This window comes from Syngnathus floridae, chromosome 3, assembly GCF_059516105.1.
Source record: "Syngnathus floridae isolate MCC-2025c chromosome 3, RoL_Sflo_1.0, whole genome shotgun sequence".
Taxonomy (NCBI): Eukaryota; Metazoa; Chordata; class Actinopteri; order Syngnathiformes; family Syngnathidae; genus Syngnathus; species Syngnathus floridae.
The window spans coordinates 8,913,055-8,935,355 of NC_142415.1; the positions used below are offsets into that span (position 1 = coordinate 8,913,055).

Sequence of the window (22,301 nt, forward strand, 5' to 3'; positions counted from 1 at the left end):
AACATAATACAAATGCATCTTTGTATTAGTTAATAACGTGTTATAATGTACATGAGTCTGCTTGGCCAATAAAAATAACCGATAAAAAAAAAGTCAGTGTTCTTATCCCCTCTGACCGCACGGGGGCAGTGTGTTTTTCAGCCAATTAAGATAACCGATTAAAAAAAGTCAGTGTTCTTATTACCTCTGACCACACGGGGGCAGTGTGGTTTTCAGTACGTAGTGTAATTAGGCCATGTTGTACACTATAAACTTCCGGTTTAAAGTTGATTTCGTCCTTTTAACCAGCCGAAATCATCATGGTGGGTATCTCCTCTACTGGAATCAACACCGTGTAGCAATCGCTCTCAATCATCACCTTCTGAAGGCTCACTCAACGGTGAAAAGCGTCGTTTGTCATACAAACGCCACCAATAATCCCATCTGACACGACATTTTTCCGTTGGCCTGGATGGAGGATGAATTACAAAATGAATGAACTCTAAGGGAAACAGTTAGTCGCTACTGGAAGCTCAAATTCCTCTCACTATTTTCATGCAGACATCGAGTTTGGTACAGTTAATTTTCCGTCAGTAAGGAAGCCAAAATTTAGCATTGACTTGTTTAAGTGGAGAGGACGGCTGTGTGCTTTGGGGCTGCGCTTGTCTGCAATAGTGACGAGGGTTTGTATTTTGGTTGTCATCAGGGTCGAGTACGGACGAAGACTGTCAAGAAGGCTGCCAGGGTCATTATTGAGAAGTACTACACTCGTCTGGGCAATGACTTCCACACCAACAAGAGGTTGTGTGAGGAGATCGCTATCATCCCCAGCAAACCTCTTCGCAACAAAATTGCTGGGTGAGTTGGAGATGCTCCCCTTTGGATTTTTTTTACTCTCTTCAGACGATTCAGATCTGGGTGATCTGTTGTGGTAAGTGAAAGGGACGTCATTTGCTCCCGACATGGCGCCGTGCGATAAAAGGTAACCAGGTGGATTTGCCAAACTTTACAAGAGCCCCCTTTTTTTTTTTTTTTTTTTTTTTTTTTTTTATAAAGGTTTCGGTTCAGTAGTCACTTCACCTCTATCCCCTGCATTGATTAATTTCTCATCCGACTTGGTATGCCATTTAATGGGTCAGAACGTATTTAGTATATACCGTTTAGTCCAAACAACTTGCTTGTGTTGCAGTTACGTGACACACTTGATGAAGCGCATCCAGCGCGGTCCAGTGAGGGGCATCTCCATCAAGCTACAGGAGGAGGAGAGGGAGAGGAGGGACAACTATGTGCCCGAGGTCCAATTTTTAAGCTTCTTTGTGTAATTCTGAACTTGATTATTGAGTCACATAAGTCACGATGTGCATATCATCCTCCAGATCTCGGCTCTGGACCAGGAGATCATCGAGGTGGACCCAGAGACCAAAGAGATGCTCAAGCTGCTTGTAGGCGCACACACACTCCTACTGTCTAAAGTTGAATTGCAAGTGACGTTGTGATAATCAGATGTTGTCTTCTTGTTTGCAGGACTTTGGTAACATCTCAAAGCTTCAAGTGACTCAGCCCGTTATCGGCATGAACTTCAAAACCCCACGAGGACTGTAGAGCCTGTTGCTCTTTTTGCTAATAAAGACATGTCAATGGTGGTTGATGTGCACCGTCTCAATCTTTTCCATTCACACCCGCCACGGTCACGGGTTGTCCATATTTTGTTTTTGGAAGAAGAGGGAGCAACAGCAATGTCTAAATATATTAATTTATACAAACATAGTTGCTCCATCAGGCACAGCTCATTAACACCATGACTCATATATACAAAATATTCAGTAGATAACGAGACATTCAGGTGATAACAGAACAAATGTCTGCCTTATGAGGATATGTTTATCCTTTTCCCCTTCCTTTTCTTCTCTTCCGTATTCCTGCTTATGGACAGTAATAAACCTTCTGATCTGGAGTCTGACGTTGTTGTTTCATCTGCTAAAGTGCATTGTGTACTGGCTGCTGTAAAACAACCCAAGATCTTGCAAATAAAGAACCAACTATTACTCCACATCTTTGTTTTCCTTGCTCAATGACAGACATCTTGAACAAAACGCAACAATATACTCATACATTCAAGTGTACACTGAGCCATTCACACATACAATAAAACACACATCATACTCTCATATGTATATACACCCATACTTCTGGTCACCCTAGTTCAGTCCTCGAGGGGCCACGTTCCAATATGTTTCCCTAGTTACCCTCGTTAAACACACCTGCGTGAAAAGTTCAGTTCATTTTCACGTTCGGCAGGAGCCTAACTTTTCACACAGGTGCACTTAACGAGGGAATCTTGGAAAACATGTTGGAATGCGGCCCCGAGGACTACAGCTTGACACCTGTGACCTTTGACCATATTTCCCTAATAAAGTGGCCTGTTATTAGGTACACTTGAAAATGGCGGTGTACCTAATGGAGTGTTCAAGTGATGTCACAGATCAAACAGCCAATCAGAAAGTGGGGGTGAGGGCGGGTGTGGCACTTTTCACTTAAACCAGGGGTGTCGACCTCCAGTCCTCGAGGGGCCGTGTTCCAATATGTTTTCCAAGTTACCCTCGTTAAACACACCTGCATGAAAAGATTTTGGTCATTTTCATGTTCTGCGGGAGCTAAAACTTTTCACGCAGGTGCACTTAACGAGGCAATCTTGGAAAACATGTTGGAATGTGGCCCCAAGGACTAGAGCTTGACACCTATGACCTTTGACCATGATATTTCCCTAATAAAGTAGCCTGTTATTTTTTACACTTGAAAATGGTGATGTACCTAATGGAGTGTCCAAGAGATGTCACAGATCAAACAGCCAATCAGAAAGTGGGGGTGAGGGCAGGTGTGGCACTTTTCACTTACACCAGGAGTGTCGACCTCCAGTCCTCGAGGGGCCGCGTTCCAATATGTTTTCCAAGTTACCCTCGTTAAACACACCTGCGTGAAAAGTTCAGTTCAATTTCACGTTCGGCAGGAGCCTAACTTTTCACACAGGTGCACTTAACGAGGGAATCTTGGCACACATGTTGGAATGCGGCCCCCGAGAACTGGAGTTTGACACCCCTGCCCTAGTTTATAAAGATTTTTGTTTTGTCCAGAACTTGTCTATATTCAAAATCTGTGAATAATACATTTTCACATTAAAATATTTCACATAGGTTGGGTTGCCCTCAGACGAGCTTCCATGTAGATATACAATGACTGTGGGGCGCACCTCCTCACAGTATCCCCAATCCAAAATGCCGAGTGTCAAGCAGGGAGGTATCAGGTTCCATCTTATAGTGTGACTCAGCCAGGGATCGAACCCAGTCTCCCAGTCTCAGGGTGGACACTCATACCACAAAGCCACTGAGCTAGTTATTATACACAACTACGTACATACATACATACATACATACATACATACATACAAAGCCGTATACATAAACTCAGACATACACTTATAATCATTCATATACTCATACATACAGACATACTACATTCACTTATACATACACTTATACATTGTAATACTCATACACACGCACGTACATTCACTCATATATATACATATATATGTATACACTCATAAATTGATTTACCCACATTGATATACTCATACACTCATACATTCAGTAATAGACTCACATACATACACTCATGTATACACTTATACTACATACAACATACAATCATATTAAGTACACATGTACACTCATACATATAGTCAGACATACACTGAAACATACACTCGTACATACTCATTCATGCACTCATACTCACTCATACATACACTCATCCTCTGATATACTCAAACACTCATACATTCAATAATAGATACACTCTTACACATTCATTCATACACTCATACATATCCTCATACACTTGTACATACACTCATACACACATACACTTACTAATACGCTCGTACGCATATACATACACGTACTATATATACAGTCACACTCATAGTACACTAGTACAAATACTCATACATAAACCCATGCATACGTATAGTATATTCCCATACATATACCCATACGCACACTCATACATACACTCATACACATATACTCATACATACTCATTCAATCACACATACACTCATACCTTCATACACTCATTTATAAACTCATACATACACATACGATCATACATACACTCATATATACACACAGGCACACTCATACGTACGTATATTTTCCATACACTAATATACACTCATATAGGTATGTACACTCATACATGTACTCATTTAGGACTTCGACATCATTTACGATATTGCTTGCATGGACAACTCAGAAGAGAGAAGATAAATTGATTGCTGGTGAGAATGATAAAATGGAAGGTTTACCTGGAACCAAGAGGTTAGGAACCCAGCAGTAGTCGGCCGCTACTGGACTGCCAATGAAAGAACATCAGCATCAAACCCATATTCTGATGTTATAACATGCATGCCGAAAGCTGCAGAACTCAAGTGTCCTAAGAGGCGGCAGGCTTATACCAACGTTGGTCAGATGAGGACTACTGTGACAAAGTATTTTGGAACTATCAAGAGATTTCATTGTACATATTTGTCCTAAGAAGGGTGCCATTGTTTATGATTTGTTTTGTATAAGGATATTTCATTAATTATAAAGAGTAAAGTACTTTAATGCATCCCTCTACTGAAGTCCTTTATTCTCACGAGGGTTGAGGGCAGGCTTGAGCCTATCCCAGCAGTCTTTCAGCGATAGTTGGGGTACTCCCTAAATTAGTCGTCAACCAATCAAAGGGCACACGTCGACAAACAACCATTTACACTCAGAATCACACCTACGGACAATTTGGAGTGGTTAATTGGAAGGTGTGTGGGCAGTAACCATGCAAGTATGAAGTAAAACACAAATATAATTTTCTAGCATCCCTTGGTTGTTGGTGGACTCTGATGTCTCAAACAAGGAGATCCTCAACTTCATTTAAAAAAAAAAAAAAAAACTACACAGAATTCCATGGTGAAAAAAAAGATCACCTCCAATTGGTGATTCTGGTTGTGGCCATGGCCCCCCTTTGAGCTACAATGGTTAATGGAAGGGTAGAATTGCTGTCAAGAGCAATAGTCAATCATACTAAGCACAGCAAATAAATTTCTGTCATGATCAATTAAAAACATTATGTCATTGTCGTTGTTTTTATTCCTTTGTGTTTCCTTAGTGTTTCTCATTACAATTACTTGTAGGTGTAACTGGTGACATGCAGTAAATAGCTGAATATTGGCAGTCTTCTGTTTTGTAAACGCCATGTAATGCACACAAAAAAAGAGTTTTTTAATAATACATAAAAATTAGAATTGGTCCATATATGAGAAATGTAGTTTAGCTGGGTCTCTACGTTAAGCTTTTTTTCATTGAAGATTTTAGACTATCCAGAACTTGGACACCCCTGAAACCAATAGTTTTTGTTTTTGTTTTTTTAATGTTTTTAGACTTTTTAAAAAATAACTAAAAGAAAAGTACCTGAAATAATTTCGAGCTCGCCTTATTTCCCCCGCAACGGGAAAGTTGTTTCCACGATTTCGATTTGCGCGGTGAGGCCTTTGAATGCGATCACGTGACCAGACGGCGACTCCTGAGGCTCGATGTTCAAGTCGCACGTTTACCATATTGACACTAATTAGCACCCTCCTTATAAACATGATCTGTTATTGCACTTTCTCGTTCTTAATGATTCTTTCGGAGTAGCATAGTCGACGCACAATGGCTTTTTCTTTGGTGAGTATTCGAACAAAACGAGAAATGACAATTCGACATGGCTCCCGACTGTCTTCATTACGTTATTTCGGGAGCTTTAGTGTCACCAAAACCTTTGTCTTCTATCCGCCTGGTAAAGAGTGTGTCATTTTCGAAAATGTTTGAAGGCGCCTAGTCTGACTGCCTCGCCTAGCGTTTGCTGCTCTTTAAATGTGATATGAAAGAAGGTTTGGTTTGTGTTCGGCACAGAGAAACGATCCCGCCAGCCCCGAGTCGGACTCTCCGGCCTTGTCGACGTGTAGCAACGCGGACATCTTCCGCAGGATGAACACCATGCTGGGCAACGCTCTGGATCTGACTGGCGTGTGCACCACTCCCAACAGCACCAAGGGCAAGGCCGACTTGCTGTGCGGTAAAGTCAGACACATACAGTGCGGCCATTTAGCTCTGGTGGTTGATAAACGCTTCCTTAATAAATCTTTTACACTTGTCAATTGGTCCCATTCGGGTGGGTTTCTTTAAATATATATATTTTGCTAGCTGTGCTTAGTAAATACTGTCCCAGGCAGTTGAAAGTACATGGCAACACATTTGAGATTTTTTGTCAACTGTTCAGGACGTTCTGAAAATGTAATTCTCATTTGTCATAATCTAGCTGAGATGGGTAGACTACCTAAAACTTGGTAAGAATACTGTGACTTTAGAATAATGACTCAAGCAAAAAATAAAACTGTGCTCAAGTGTACTTGAGCACGAATAAACAAATGTTTAGTGGATAAGTAACTAGATAGTAGCTTAATATTTTCCTCAAAGCAAAAAAGGTGTACTAATTCAGCTATTAAGTGACTGACAAACAAAAAATAAAATCAAGTAACAGTGGAATCGTTTTTGCTTGTTTTCATAGGTGGTTCATCGAGTGAGAACTGCATTCTGTGTTCAGGTTAACAGAAAAAGTACCAATCAGGCTACAGGCACACAGAGATAGTGGAATATTCTGTGACCTTCAAACTAATGTTGACGCTGTCTCACAGAATTAGTTATTTTATTCACCAAAATGACTGAAGAAGTCTCCTAAATACATTTGTGATACATTATAGGCTTCTAGTAGCTGTTTATAACATATTTCTGTGTTCAGGTTGTTGACAGAAAAAGTATGAGGCTACAGGCACACAGATAGTGGAATAATCTGTGACCTTCAAACTACTGTCAATGCTGTCTAACAGAGGAAAGTTATTTTATTCCTCAAATTGAAGTCGCCTATACACACGTTTGTGATGCAGTATAGGCTTTTAGTTGCAATTTATCATTTTAGCCTTGTGTGCCCCCAAAGTTTTGTCATACAATGACTTCCCTGTGGTTCATACTCAATGGTTCTCTAAATGTAGAAAGTAACACAACTGATTATTAAATGAGTTAAACATTGTATTCTTATGCCTCAGCTGAAGCAATAAAATAATATAGCTTTAAAATAAACAAATGGGTATACAAACTAACAAAAAAAAATCCTTTGAATATCTTACGGAGGCATATAAATTTTAAATGTCACGAACAAAACACTTTGCAAGAATAATTGAGGGGACCATATATAGTAGTTGTTGTACTATTAATGTGCCGTCTGAGCTTTGAGGTATTTAAGATGACTCGTGGCTGTTGAGATTTTGAAGTCATTCAGCTTGGAAATTACTTAAAGGGCCAATCAACTTTGTTCTATGTTGTGTGTGGCCCCTTCATTGCATTTGTGGAATATAAATTAAGTGGCAAAATACATTTTTTTTTAAATCCATCCCACGGGGAGGCCATTTTGTCACTTGCTGTCGACTAAAGAGAATAGTTGCTCAGGTAACTACCATTAACAGTTGAGTTCACTGATGTTTCGTAACCAAACAAAACAATAGGTGAACCGTGATTACTTGAGCAACTGTGGTCACTTTCAGTCGAATGGAAGTGGCAAAATGAATTAAGATGTGTAGACTTTCCTGTGTAAGTCATTCTCCATAAATGCAACATTGATCAGATTACTGTTTGAAGACTGTTGAACAAAACTATTTTCTTCCTTTTCAGTCTTAAACCACCACATACCCTTGGCATCTTCTTGAACATGTTACTGGAAAAAAATCATCCGTAGCCATAAATGTCTTGTATTTGATTTAAATAGTTTCAAGCCATTTTGTTTCAACCAATGTTTGTGGTCGACACAAGTGTTGATTAACCCCTCGGCTTTAATAAATACTTGAGCTGAACCATGACAGCACTATTCTGCTGCACGAGTTACGCGGAAACAGCATTTAGGACAGTACCTAAGTAGGAAGTCTCAAACCCCCCCTCTTAAAAAAACAATTAACAATTTGAAAGTAATGTGGATTTTTTTGGGGGGGGTAAATTTCGTTTTGCTTTGACAACATTTATCTGACTGTTTGCGGTCGAGGCTAACATTTCAACCATTTCAAGCAAAGTCTCAAACGGTTGACTATAACACAATTCAAGGTAAATAAGATGTATTGTCTTCCCATTTTTTGTGACAGTTTATTTTGGTGTTCTGAGAGTTTTGGTAAAATACGCATGTACCTTGCAACAAATGCTGGGAAACGTTAACCTTTTCGTCATCATGGCAATAGTGATCATGACTGAATAGCTGATTCATGCTGCATCACACTGGTTTACAGCATTGCAGCACTTTTTGGGGGTACCGATTGTAAGATTTGCCAAGTTTTACATCAGCACAATTTCTTGCTCGTCTGGAGTGTTGTTTCAATGAACAATTTACTTTTGAGGCTAGGTAAAAACTTTGCGTTGTGTAACTTGTTCAAACTATTTATTAAACATCAATATACAAAAGTATAGTCACTCTCGAGCCAAAGCCCAGTTAGGCAGTTGCTGAATCAGGGCTGTTGCTGGTGTTTGGATTCTCTCCAGGGAGAGAAAAGGGAGGAGCTGGTGGACATTGCTCTGCTTTTTTTAAACATCTGATCTGTCAGCTGCTCCTTTCGAGCGAGGCACTGTCACCCGCTAATTTTTTCTTCTTTTTCTAACGCGAAAGCGAGACTGTACCAAATGGTTATCAACTTGAAACTTCTCTGCTTTTTTTGAGCATCCTTCAAGTCTAAATACTTTTAAGTCTGCTGAGTCATGATGCCTGCGTGCTCAAGCTCCCTCCCCCTCCCTTGCTGCCTTGGTCAGCTGGCTCAGAAAACAGGCTAGTAAGTGGTAGCTGCAGTGTCGGTGGTCCTCTGCCGCCTGATACCTCCTGTACCGCCAGAGAAGGGGGTACCCACTCGCCGGTACTGCCAGCAATTTTTTTTCCCCCCCTTAAGAAGCAGGGAGGTAGGGAAGGCTGATGTCATTAAGAGACCGTGAGTGCATGAGCAGTCATGTCACATGCTGCTAGGTGGGTCAGCCATGCAGATGGAGATGCATGGCACACGCACGGGGCGCAGAGGCAGCAGGTTAGCTCCCCCGTCATCCAGGGTAGGGCAGAAAACAGACGGTCTCTGCTGTGGCTGTGAGGGCATTTTTGTGGCTGTCTAACACTCTCCTTTTTATTCCTCTCACCTGGACCTTCACCTGTAAAGAGTCTGGCTTGGCTTCAGCGGGCACCAGGAGGATGCTCTTTGAAGGCGTGCCTGAGATGCAGTCGTCCCGGGTAACGCAGAGTGTCTCAGACTTGGGCTTGGGCCTTCAGTCTCTCCGTTTGTCTGGCTGGGACAGACCTTGGAGCAGTCAGGAGACTGAGTCACTCTCCTCTCCCTCCCAGGTTCAGACCAGTTCACCTTCAAGTAAGTACAAGCTTTGTTTCCCAGCCATGATGGACTCTCAGACACTCAGTCAAATTGGTGTTTGCTGAAATGTGATAGGAAGAGCAGTGTCGCTACAAACTGTCGCATGACGGGATGATTTGGCACTTCAGCTTTGCTTTGGCAGGCCACAAACAATTGACTCCGTATTCCCTAAAAAGCGTAGCAGTGTAAAGTTGTAAAGACAATGGCTAGTGCATTTCAGTCTGTGTACAAGTGAATTTCATACAGTAGTTTGAACCAGGAGAACATTAAATGTCTTCCAGTGACTTGCTGCTACAATTGACGGATTTGTTCCGACCCGCTTGTAGTGCTGAAATGGCATCACGGCTTGTTCCGGCATAACTACGTTTAGAGGTTAACTGGGGCCACAACAAAGTGAGGCAGAGCTTTGAATGTCTATAGCTGAATATTTACCCCTCCCCTTACTTTCACTATCCCATTGCGCTACATGGGGGTGGTATGTTTTATAAATACCTAAATTTGGATAAAGTACTTTAAACTCGAACTTTCATAGCAGTAATAGTATAATTTTCTCAGTAAAAATGTTTTATTTGGATGACAAGGCATTAGTATGAGAGTGGAATGCCCTGTTTCTCCATGATTGAACCCTGTGACTCTGTCAATGAGTGATAACTTTGACATCATTCATTTTTGCCGGAGTCTGTTTTAATTGATTTCTATTCACTTGATGGCTCATTTCCTAATTATGATAGGTAAAATGATGCATCCTGTGCCCAAACTCCGCACAAATGACATTCCTGTGTCTGCTGAAAATGGTTCTGTGGTTCTGCTTCTCTGTCTACTTCTCCAGTGCTGGGCATCCTGAACAGTCCCTATAGCAGCATCCTTGGAAAGCCTCCAGCTTACCCGCCCTCTGAGTCTGTAAACATGACTGCTGACTTCCTGGAGAAGTTTCCTGGCATGGCTCGCATGGTGACCCGTTTGGACTCCAGCTGCTTTATGGATTCGCGCTCTAGCAGCCCTGAAGACTCAGAGACGAGTGGCTTCAGCTCTGGTTCTGACCACCTCTGTGATGTGCTGGTATGTGGAAGCCACACTTTCTCAGTTCTTCAGTTAGATCTGGTGTACACCGTTCACACCGATCTTAAAAGGTAAACTCTTGTAGACTTCACGTTTTTAGCAGTTTTGGTTGTACTGTGGTGTGCCTCCCATAATCCTAACATAAACCCCCTTCACAAACCTTCTGTTCTACCACCTGTTTCAAAACAATACTCTGAGGCAGAAATCACTAAAGGTCTAACAGAAAAATACCCTTCACTGCCAGATTTGTTATTACAATGTTTCAGAAGAGGAAAGGAGGTGGTAGTATGGCAAGATGGCATTGACTTCAAGATACTTGCATGGGTAATACTTCTTGCTATTTGAGCAACCCAACCAGGATATTTAATTAGGGAAAGGACGACACAAGATGTCTCGAGCAAGTCCTCAAGAACGAGATGAGATTTTCTTGAAATAGCTAACATAAAATAACGTCTAATATATTTTTTTCAGGTTTTTGTTTTTCAGACCAAGAAAATGATCTAGCTCTAAAGTACATGTGTGATGGTCACAAGAGTTACAGGCTAATTTTTCAAATCTATCGTACTGAATAATTTAACATTCTTTTTAAAGTGCTAATTTTCAAATGCTGCTTCAATAACTGTTGCAATTGATATTTTCTCTGTTAGTGAATAAAATAGAAAAGACATTCGTTAAATAGTTACAAACATTAAACAAATTGTCAGCAAACAGTTTAACTTGTTCCCTGCAAATTTTGAGCGTTTGCCGCATCCACATAAGTGGACGTTTATCACTCGGTGATGTTAGCCTAACGTTACTCTTAACTTGATCGCCTACTGATAACTTCCCCCTTTGACAACTTGCTGACTCAATTGAGTGCCCAAATAGAAGACAAAAAACAGACAACACAGTGAAAGATTGGCAGCAACTGCCTGAAAGTTTTTACTGTTTGACCAGAGTGAAAGAGAAGAGGCGGAGCTCAAGCAAAGCTTGCTGGGGAAAAACAAAAGCGGTGGTTTTATTGGTGTTCAGCAACATTTCTGTCACTGCCATGTATAACTTTTGATCCAGCCTTCCTGTTCTGCGCCCCCACCCCCCAAAAAAATATCAACAGCCTGATTTTTCTTTGGATAAACTTGTAGACAACTTTGGACATTTTAGACTGAGCTTCTTGCTGATTAGGCCCTTTAGGCTTCTTTTAAAATTAGTAGGGTTAAACAGATTGAAATTAAATTAAGCAAAAGATAATTGCATTTAAAAGAATGGTACATCTCTGATCTCTTTTCCTTCAGTCCTCTCTGCGGATTTCGCCTCCCCTGCCTTACGTATCAAACATTCAAAAGGATCTGCTGCGACTGGGCTCCCGTTTGGACCCCCAGGACACTAGCTCTCCTCTTACGCCGCCATCCAGCGCAAGCCCGGCCGCCTCTGCTCTATCTCGCCGCTGGCGCACTGGTTCTCCGTGGCCTGGTGTGGACATACTGGACCAGCCGGATGAAACATTTAGCATTGAGAGGGAAGCGCGCCTGCATAGACAGGCTGCAGGTAATTGCACAAAAAACGGGTTGTGTAAACTATGAACTGCATCAACTTAAAACATTTCTTTGCGCCAAGCTGTGAATGAAGCAACCTTCACATGGAGCGGTCAGCTGCCTCCCAGAAACAACAAGGATCCTCTCTACTCCTGCAAGGTCTTTCTTGGTGGTGTACCGTGGGACATCACAGAAGGTAATTGTTCATTTGCATGCGTGTATACATTACTCTTCCAAACAGGCATGAGTGGAGGGCAGAAAAAAATCTAAGATAACTGCAAATATCTGCCTCAGAACTAATCATTTTAAAAAAATATTTGTGATGCCTGGAACCATGTTTGGCCAGTTTTGTTTACCACTGAACTGTTAGACAGACTCACTCAGTCAATGGGGACTTTCACTGTTGCCTTAAACCAGTGGTTCTTAACCTTGTTGGAGGTACCGAACACTACCAATTTCATATGCGCATTCACCGAACCCCTCTTTCGTGAAAAAAATATTTTTTTTCAAATTCAAGACCTCAATGTCTAGTACTGGTGCACAAAATGAGCCGTGCATGAACATCACCTTGTTCTAAGAACAAAACCAACACAATGCATGAACTCAAAACAAATTACAGACCTGCAAAGCAGTGTGACTTCTGCTGTTGCCTTTGCGAGGGCAGTTCAGATATGCGTTATCACGAATTTATAAATCAGACGTGTTCGGACTTCCACAGTGGAAGCTCTGCCGAACCCCTAGGATTCGATCGAACCCAGGTGAAGAACCCCTGCCTTAAACCAGAAGGACAAAAGTTTTCTGTAATTACTGCAGAGCTTGGAGATGGGAACATTACTCCGTAGCTAAATTAGGATCAAGTTTAGAGCCGCTACAGAGAGGACTAGAGGTGCTCCAAAGACCGGAAGGATGGGGCTGTATGTGGAGGCTCATTGGAAGCTGTGTGACTGGTGTAGGAACACTTGGCACTAAAATTAAATGTATGCAAGAAGTCTGCGAGTAAACTAAATCTGATGACCGTTACGCAAATGATGATGAACCAAAGCACAGGAGGAAAAGATTGTAATAGTAAGATATGTGAACTTGGAAAGTTACGGATGTTGACAGCGTGCTTCCCACAATGCACTAGGCCAAACGTTAAAGTTGCTTTGGCAGTATAGAAAATATATTGTTCCTTTTGAGTATACACAAAAGCCACACTTTGAGAAGGGTAGACAATCAGAGTGGGACAAAAGTGATGAGCACATAACAGACTACCAAAACAAGAACCAACACGTTGAAAATGGATAACGGGCATAAAAATAGGAACAAGACGTCCAACTGGGATTCTCAAAGTGGGAGTTACTGCCTGTGAAGCGATCACTTGGTATCAGGTGAGTCAATTACTCTGTTTAATCATGGAAATGTAACCTCATTGTGTAGTTCACTATTAAATGTTGAAAGATGTGATCCCGGTGTTTCCCGCGGCTGGGGAGGGTGCGAGCACGTTACTGCTTGCCCTTCCGGCTTGTTTTTTAATTGTTACTATTGTTAAAGGGGACCGTCTAATCTCCATAGATTTGCCGCTCGTCTGCTCTCCGCCTGACATTTGTCACAAGTGTACCCCACCCCCCTCATGTTTCAGCTGGACTCATCAACACATTCAGTGGCTACGGTCCTCTGACTGTGGAGTGGCCTGGTAAGGACGGAAAGCATCCTCGCTGTCCTCCCAAAGGTAATGTGGCAAAAGGTAATCACAAGTCGGTAGGCCTGTTTTTTTTGTTTTTTTTTAATCAAACTGGTTTTAGGGTGGCACTATGGTGGGCACATTGGCATGGCATAAAGTTGCTGAGTAAGTGGAGCAGCCCTAGCACAACATTCTTTCTCCTGACAAGCCTATTTAGGACTTATCAGCAAAAGGTACTGGCATTCTGTACTTGAGTAGAAATACAACTATTTGTAAAAAAAACAAAAGTACAAATACCAATGATGTTGTTCCAGTCAAATACCAGTGCATTTTAAATGCTAGGAGGTACCCGAAGTGCTCAATGCTAATTATATTTAGGCATTTGCTGAGTAGTGAGAGCACAGTCCAGTATACATTTTTGTGGAGTGTCTTGTCCCAGAGTTGAAAAGGTAAATTGCAATATACTTTGTTTCCGTGTTGATCCTTCTCTGTGAAGACGAGACGCGCCAGCACGCCGTAACAGTTCTTATGGCCAGCAAAGGCAATGCATGGCCATAGATGAAGTCCTAGCTTTGGTCTTTTCTCAATCAATTTTAATGTGGTTTACATTTGTTGAAGCCAAAAGCGTGTGCTTTAAATAACTTATAACAAAGGCAAACTTTTATGTATAAAGTGACTCAACAGCGTTGTATGCATCACAGGATACTGGCATCCATGGTCTGTTCCCCCCCACCCTCATCCACACAAATTACTGTACTGGCCACTTAAATGGCCTAGCTTGCATTGCCCTAGGCACACCTACTGTTGGGTAGTGCTTCATGCTTCTATGTTTTAGCAAATAGAATGTTGTGTGCATCTGGACATGGCGCCAATGACAAGCTGGCTGGGATGTAGACTAATCTAAATTGGTCATTGTCATGCATTAGACTGAAGTAAAGTTGAAATGTAAAAAGTAAAGGTTAAAAATATACTCAGTTAAGTGTTGGAAACTACTCAAGTATAGTAATGAAGTATCCGTCACTTACGTTATACAGTACACCGGTGATCTAGCAAATAGAACAAGGTTCATGGTGTCCCTCTCCCACTTTGCACAACAAACCTGTATCTTTCACTTAACGTTAGATAATTTCAAAAAAATCCACAAAAGTAAATTGTTAGTTTGTTTGAATCTGTTGCCCTGCTGATGTGTAGCTTCCACATTCTAAATGATTTCAGACTAAAGGTTTGCTGTCCTTGTAGGCTATGTGTACCTGGTTTTTGAGAACGAGAAATCTGTGCGGGCTTTGCTCCATGCCTGCTCACAGGACCCGTTTCACCCAGAGGATAACAGGGAGTACTACTTCAAAATGTCCAGTCGACGAATGCGTTGCAAGGATGTGAGTAGAAACTTGACGTTGACAAAATTACTAATTGTCATACTGTGTGCATTTTTTCAAATCTCCCATAGCTTGGATGAACATCAATAAATGAAGATCCAGTTACTAGTTTGCGTCCTAAAATGTACAAAGTAAAAGGAAATGTTTGTGTTGAATCAAAAAACAGTTGCAAAATTAATTCTTAAAGGACTATAGAAATGAGCTGTTTGGTGTTGAGGCTGAAATTCCATTGATTAAGTTGATATTTGTCCATTTATTATTGCAGCACAAAACGGCTGCATTGAAACACTGAAAGCAATTTAGTCAGAATACGATAAAACTTGAAACACTGTCAGTTTAATGCGGAGCAACAAACATTGATAAATGTGACAGTGTTTGAAATACTTGAAAATGTTTTCATTTGATTGCCCAGTGTCCCTAATTATGTGGCGAGTGAGTGCTGTACTGAAAACAGCTGGGGAGTTGAGTGTGGGTTCCTTTTAAAAAAATTCAAGTGTTGTGTTCCTCCAGGTGCAGGTTATTCCCTGGGTCATTTCTGACAGCAACTACGTGCGCTCCCCTGCTCAGCGTTTGGACCCCAGCAAGACTGTGTTTGTGGGCGCACTGCATGGCATGCTGAATGCAGAAGCGCTGGCTAGCATCATGAACGATCTGTTTGGAGGAGTCATGTATGCAGGCATTGACACGGATAAACACAAATATCCGATAGGTAAGATCATATGGGCTGGCTTGGCGCTCGTATCGCACCAAGCTTGTATTGCCAACTTGAGTCTCAAATGGGAGGAAGTGTGATTTGGAATCCTGCGGCGAGTTTTCAGACATAGTGGCACTAATGAATATTCTCCATAAATGCTCAAACGAGGTCTAATCAACATCACAGATTGAAATAATCTATTTTAGTTTCAAAAGGCAAAAAACTGTTTGAGTAGCTACAGTTGGCAAAAAAGTAAAGTGCAACTCAAATGCTCAGCAGCTAATATTGAGGCCTTGTGCCCTTCTGGAGTCTCCTGTTGTGTGATGTCCACATGCTGCTCCTGCTGCCACTGTTGCGTTCTCTCATTCACAGTATACATTTTCACAACTCTGATTTGCTACTATGTGGCAATTGGCTAATTAATGGTTATCTTGTCTGCAGGGTCTGGACGTGTAACGTTTAACAATCAGCGAAGTTACCTGAAGGCAGTCTGCGCCGCATTCGTGGAAATCAAAAGCTCCAAGTTTACCAAAAAGGTGCCACAAAAACAGTCTGGGTGCAAGTCAGTTCCAAACTTTTGTCTATCTTAATCTTCAGGTCCAGATTGACCCTTACCTGGAAGACTCAATGTGTCAGGTTTGCCTCCGCCAAGCCGGGCCGTTCTTCTGCAGAGACCAGGTTAGCATTCCGGCAAAATAAAAAACATTTGTTTGGTGGTCTTTGAACCCATATTGAAATGTGTGTCCAGGGGTGCTTCAAGTACTACTGCCGCACTTGCTGGCATTGGCAGCATTCTATGGACATCCTGAGCAACCACCGGCCTCTTATGCGCAACCAGAAGAATAAGGACTCCAGCTAGGAGGGCCAGGAGTCAGTCCCCCTAGGGGCCAGGCCGTAGAGCACAAGCCGTCTGGACGGCTGTCAGCGTGTCGCGCGGGGAGCTCCACCAGGCACGGGGGTTATCACTGTTGGAATGTTCACTTTTTGCACTTGCTCTATTTTTGCTGTTCACAGTTGGCACTATGCACCGTGACCTTGTTGGGAGAGACAAGGGACCGTTCACTTTCTAGCATTTTCCTCAAACGCCAGAGTTCGTTGAAGGGTAGGAAGTGAAGGAAAATGCCCCCCCCCCCCAACCCCCTCTTTTTTTTCCTTTTTTTTTTTTTTTTTTTTAAGTTTACATGTTGCATAGTGAAGAGCAGTCACGCAAGTCTCATTGCCGTTCATTGGCAAACGCCATACAGTGCCTTTAAAGTTTTAGTTTCCCCCTCCCCTTCCCCCAGTTGGTGTTTTTTCCAGTGCGAGCCAACTGGTGTTTCTTACTTTGGGAGTTGAATGTTGGGCTTCATTTAACCAGTCGCATTTCAGACTTTTACGCAGTTTTTTACTAATTTGTACACACAGCGGTTTTAAGTCATGACATGAGAAATTTGAACAGAATTCTACCCGGTGGCTGTTTCGGAGAAAACCTTTTATTTCCCCCCAAATCTCAGTCCATTTTTGTTTTTCTGACCGCATTTTAGTTGCCCTGCCAGATTTCAACATGAAGGGCACAGTTTGGAAGTCCCACCTAACTTGCTTTGTTGCGGTTATATCAAATGTGGGTTCCAGTAGTGTTGGATACTGCTACAACTGGTCATCCTTTGTTTCAATCGAATAGACCTTGTGTGAATGTTTTTTTGTTTCAACTTTTTTTAATTTGCACTTGTGGAGAGGTGGCAGTGGTTTTAATCACATTATTACATTGGAAGGAGGATGTGGCTGTGATGGAGCTGCTGGCCTCCTGTTGAATGTAAGAACTTCCACTTTGTTGATCGAATTGTCCACCCAGACCTTGAGTAGACTCCAAACGCACACTTTGTAAGCCTTGTCTGCCTTCCTCTTGCAGATGGATGTGATTGCATAAGCAGTGTGCCAAAGTCTGTCATTTCTCTTGCTCTTAAGTTCTCTTCACCCAGCTGCTTTTTACAGTTTGCAAAGTCTACCTCATTGTGGTCTGCCAAGTTTGCTGCTTACAGTTGTGGAGTATGTTCAGATTGGGCACAATAAAGGTGTTTAAGCATTAAACTGCACTGTCTGGACTATTAATGGAAGGCCATGCAAATGACCAGACGCTCTGCTTGACTGCCCACTTGCTGGCGTCAAAACAAAATTAAGTGGTTATTTCCAAGTCTGCCTATTTTAAATTAAGGCTTGGGATGAGTTCAGTTCATCATCACCACCAACATTTAACTGTCTTCACTGAATGAGTTGTGAATATTACTGTAGAAATGGGAATATATGACTGATCTGTCGGGTTGCTTTGAAAAAAATAAGAAAAATTTACTACTTTAATGAGCGACTAAAACTTGAAATCAGAATGAATGCTACCCCATTACACTTTTTCCATCTGAATCAATCATCTGCTGGTATTGTTTCTAATCCATTCTGCAATGCAATTTAGAGACCACATTCTACTTTTCTAATTTTTATTTGAATATAGGTATCCATGATCCATTTCATGTAGTTGCAAGTCAATGATTTAAAGCTAGTAATTTTTTCTTGAGAAATTTAACCCAATACAATCAGTTAAAAACCATCATGGACCTCAATTTCAGATTACGTCATTGCTCCAGTGCATGTACTAGTGCCTGTAAAAGTGTATGGATAGGTTTGAGTGTGTGTGTATGTATGTACGAGTTTAAGTATGATTGTGTACATATGAATGTAATGCACACAAAGCACAGCCTTGAAATAAACTCTGAATCAGTTGGAAGCTGTCTGATTTCCTTGGAAAACTCTGCACTCAATATTACTTTTTGTGACAGACATTTTAGTTGGTAAGGGTAGGCTCCACCATAACTAGCAGAAGGTGCATTATCTGTTCTCACCGGGTTTAGTGCTGCTGCTTCTTCTGTGAAGGTGCACTGGTTGACCCTGAAAATAAATAGTGCACTCCAATCGGATGTTGTAGGAATAGCATTTTATTAAAGAAAAAAAATCTAATGCTTTTCTAGCATTCATTCTGCAGACTGAATTGGGCCCCCTGCTGACCAGCTATGGCCCGTGGGCCTTATGTTTGACAACTGTCGTAGATGCTCACTATAGAGAAAAAGCCTAACAATGTTAAACTGCAACCAATCGTAATGATAATTCTCATGCACATCTCTCCATGCCCACCTCAATCTTCGAAAATATAAAAAAAAAATATCTTAATATACTAAATATTTTTATGAAATCATCTGGCTAGATACATTTTAATACTCTATCTATCTATCTATCTATCTATCTATCTATCTATCTATCTATCTATCTATCTATCTATCTATCTATCTATCTATCTATCTATCTATCTATCTATATACACTATATATATATATACACTATATATATATATATATATATATACACTATATATATATATATATATATATATATATATATATATATATACATATATTAGACTTTAAAGACTATACATCTACCAACAGGTGATTCCAGTTTACTATCATTAAGCTGCATTAAACTCAGTATTACTGTATACGTCTATGGAGACTATGTTGGCAATCTATTTTTATAATGTATACGGATTCAGATGAATATATTTTGTGCATCCACTTGATGAAAGAAAACAAAGTCAATATTTTTTTCCCCAGAGTACTTTAATGGTAACCTGTATGACTTTATTACAAACAAAATGACATCAGCCAAAAAGCAACCTTCAAGAACAGAACCCCAATTGGCTGGAGGACCATAACAGAATGTTTACATGGTAGAAAAAAATAAGCCACTTTTTCAAGTACAGCTGAACTTGAACGTGTCATATTTTTGCGGTAATCAGTCTCAACAACAGTATCACAATCTGTTGAAATTCACTTTAAATGATGGATCATCATCCTCTGAAACTGAGAGCTACTTTTTGGGGTTTCAATCTTTGGGTTGCTCGCCAGCCAATCACAGCGTACACGGAGACAAACCATTCACACTCACACGCACCTACGAGCATATCGGCGTACCATGCATGTCTTTGGTAAGTGAGAGGAAACCCACACAGGCACGGAGAACATGCAAACGCCACACTTACCGAAGCCAGAATGGAACCCTGCACCTCTGATCTGAGGCTACGTGCTATCCATTGCCGCACCGTCCTAGGCAAATCTTTAATTTTTTTTTTTTTTTGGAACCAGTTCAAGTGGCCTTGTGGTATGAGTGTTCGCCCTGAGACTGGGAAGTCGTGGGTTCGATCCCCGGCCGAGTCATACTATAAGATGGAACCTGATACCTCCCTGGTTGACACTCAGCATTATGGGTTGGATTGGGGATTATGTGAAACTTTTTAATATGAAATGTGAAAATGTATTATTCACAGATTTTGAATATAGGCAAGTTCTGGACAAAACAAAAATCTTTATAAACTAGGGCAGGGGTGTCAAACTCCAGTCCTCGGGGGCCGCATTCCAACATGTTCCAACATTATTCCCTCGTTAAGTGCACCTGTGTGAAAAGTTAGGCTCCTGCCGAACGTGAAAATGAACTGAACTTTTCACGCAGGTGTGTTTAACGAGGGTAACTTGGAAAACATATTGGAACGCGGCCCTTTGAGGACTGGCGGTCGACACCCCTGGTGTAAGAGAAAAGTGCCACACCCGCCCTCACCCCCACTTTCTGATTGGCTGTTTGATCTGTGGCATCACTCGGACACTCCATTAGGTACACTGCCATTTTCAAGTGTATCTAATAGGCAACTTCATTAGGGAAATATCATGGTCAAAGGTCACAGGTGTCAAGCTCTCGTCCTCGGGGCCGCATTCCAACGTTTTTCAGGATTCCCTCGTTAAGTGCACCTGCGTGAAAAGTTTTAGCTCCTGTAGAACGTGAAAATGAACTGAACTTTTCACGCAGGTGTGTTTAACGAGGGTAACTTGGAAAACATATTGGAACGCGGCCCTTCGAGGACTGGAGGTCGACACCCCTGGTTTAAGTGAAAAGTGCCACACCCGCCCTCACCCCCACTTTCTGATTGGCTGTTTGATCTGTGACATCACTTGGACACTCAATTAAGTATACCGCCATTTTCAAGTGTACCTTATAACAGGCCACTTTATTAGGGAAATATCATGGTCAAGGGTCACTGGTGTCAAGCTCTAGTCCTCGGGGCCGCATTACAACATGTTTTTGAAGATTCCCTCGTTAAGTGCACCTGCGTGAAAAGTTTTAGCTCCAGCAGAACATGAAAATGACCAAAATCTTTTCACGCAGGTGTGTTTAACGAGGGTAACTTGGAAAACATATTGGAACGCGGCCCCTCGAGGACTGGAGGTCGACACCCCTGGTTCAAGTGAAAAGTGCCACACCCGCCCTCACCCCCACTTTCTGATTGGCTGGTTGATCTGTGACATCACTTGGACACTCCTTTAGGTACGCCACCATTTTCAGGTGTACCTAATAACAGGCCACTTCATTAGGGAAAAATCATGGCCAAAGCTGAACTGAAAGTGAAAAGTGCCAGACCCGCCCTCACCCCACCTCCTGATTGGCTGGTTGATCTGTGACGTCACACAGACACTCCATTAGGTATGCCACCATTTTCAGGTGTACCTAATAACTTTATGCATTTTTTGTACGTGTCAAGAATGTGTATTTGACTACTTGCTCTTTATTTTGGGGGACATCAACACATATTACACAACGTATAACACATACATATTGTCATATAAAGCAGTTAACCAAATGTCAGATTTGTTTTCATGCCCAAAAAAATAAAAAGGAATAAAACACCAGACAAGTTTTAACAGGTTTTAATGTTTATTAAAAATAATAATACAAGTAAATTTCAAACCAGCAATCTAATGTGAAATTGCAGTGGGTATATTGGAAAAATGTGTCTGCGTGCGTGCGCGCGCGCGTGTGTGTGTGTGAGTGTGTGCATGAGGAGGATGTAGGCAAGTGCTTGCCAGCGAGTGGAGACAATGCCGAAACGAAAATGCACCTTTACGGAGGTATTAAAAAAAAAAAAAAATTGCGTCCTTTCGCCAGGGTCATGATGCATATGAAGCTGAGTGCCTAACTTACGTGTCCGTCGCAAATAAAGGTTCTGTATTATTCACCAATAAATGCAATTGATGTCAAATTTGCTGGATAAAATGACTACAGCAGACGTAAGAAATGCTGCTCACTTGAGAATTGCGGAATGTGGTTTTGTGTGCTTTAAAAAGAACACTCTTCGAAGTCATTGCATTCTATTAGTTGTCCACTAGATGGCAGTGAGAAATCGAAGATTTCTACGCACCGCCTCTTTTAATGAAATTGCCAATCAAAAGTACATTTGAGAAGTCATCCTTGATATTTACATTTGATTGATGTTCTTATTTAGCTTAAGTTGGCAAACTATGCAAAAAGAAAGAACTTGAGAAATGGCAAAGACTTGCATGTCACTGTGCACATAGTTAAGAGACAAAAATGTTGCATTTTTAGAATTTCATATACTTACAATGAAGAAGGTTGTTATTCATTATTCTCTCTA

General features: G+C 41.4%; 2 protein-coding genes across 5 annotated transcripts; both read left to right on the forward strand.

Annotated features, from left to right (window-relative positions):
- The first annotated feature begins 193 nt into the window (after positions 1 to 193).
- LOC148400344 (small ribosomal subunit protein eS17-like) lies at positions 194 to 1,622 on the forward strand. Of its 2 annotated transcripts, none has more exons than XM_088372011.1 (5): positions 194 to 302; positions 686 to 837; positions 1,169 to 1,274; positions 1,356 to 1,421; positions 1,504 to 1,622. In XM_088372011.1, exons 1-5 carry the CDS (start codon positions 300 to 302, stop codon positions 1,579 to 1,581), a joined length of 405 nt encoding a protein of 134 aa, XP_088228137.1. In that variant the 5' UTR covers positions 194 to 299; the 3' UTR covers positions 1,582 to 1,622. The 2 variants fall into 2 exon arrangements, with proteins under 2 accessions (XP_088228137.1, XP_088228136.1); XM_088372010.1 differs by lacking the exon at positions 194 to 302 and adding an exon at positions 520 to 552.
- A 3,949-nt stretch (positions 1,623 to 5,571) lies between these two features.
- Positions 5,572 to 17,866, forward strand: LOC148400345 (cytoplasmic polyadenylation element-binding protein 1-like). Of its 3 annotated transcripts, none has more exons than XM_088371537.1 (12): positions 5,572 to 5,741; positions 5,970 to 6,132; positions 9,290 to 9,493; positions 10,326 to 10,555; positions 11,827 to 12,079; positions 12,149 to 12,262; positions 13,688 to 13,792; positions 14,969 to 15,105; positions 15,616 to 15,814; positions 16,241 to 16,335; positions 16,397 to 16,477; positions 16,548 to 17,866. In XM_088371537.1, exons 1-12 carry the CDS (start codon positions 5,727 to 5,729, stop codon positions 16,656 to 16,658), a joined length of 1,707 nt encoding a protein of 568 aa, XP_088227663.1. In that variant the 5' UTR covers positions 5,572 to 5,726; the 3' UTR covers positions 16,659 to 17,866. The 3 variants fall into 3 exon arrangements, with proteins under 3 accessions (XP_088227663.1, XP_088227664.1, XP_088227665.1); XM_088371538.1 differs by having other exon boundaries at positions 13,688 to 13,777; XM_088371539.1 differs by lacking the exons at positions 5,572 to 5,741; positions 5,970 to 6,132 and adding an exon at positions 8,588 to 9,185.
- Positions 17,867 to 22,301: the final 4,435 nt, after the last annotated feature.

Coding starts and splice junctions, on each gene's coding strand:
- LOC148400345 (XM_088371537.1), top strand. Junction 15,106..15,615: donor GACGAATGCGTTGCAAGGAT/GTGAGTAGAAAC, acceptor GTGTTCCTCCAG/GTGCAGGTTATTCCCTGGGT. Junction 16,478..16,547: donor CGTTCTTCTGCAGAGACCAG/GTTAGCATTCCG, acceptor ATGTGTGTCCAG/GGGTGCTTCAAGTACTACTG.
- LOC148400344 (XM_088372010.1), top strand. Junction 838..1,168: donor CTTCGCAACAAAATTGCTGG/GTGAGTTGGAGA, acceptor CTTGTGTTGCAG/TTACGTGACACACTTGATGA. Junction 1,422..1,503: donor AAGAGATGCTCAAGCTGCTT/GTAGGCGCACAC, acceptor TCTTGTTTGCAG/GACTTTGGTAACATCTCAAA.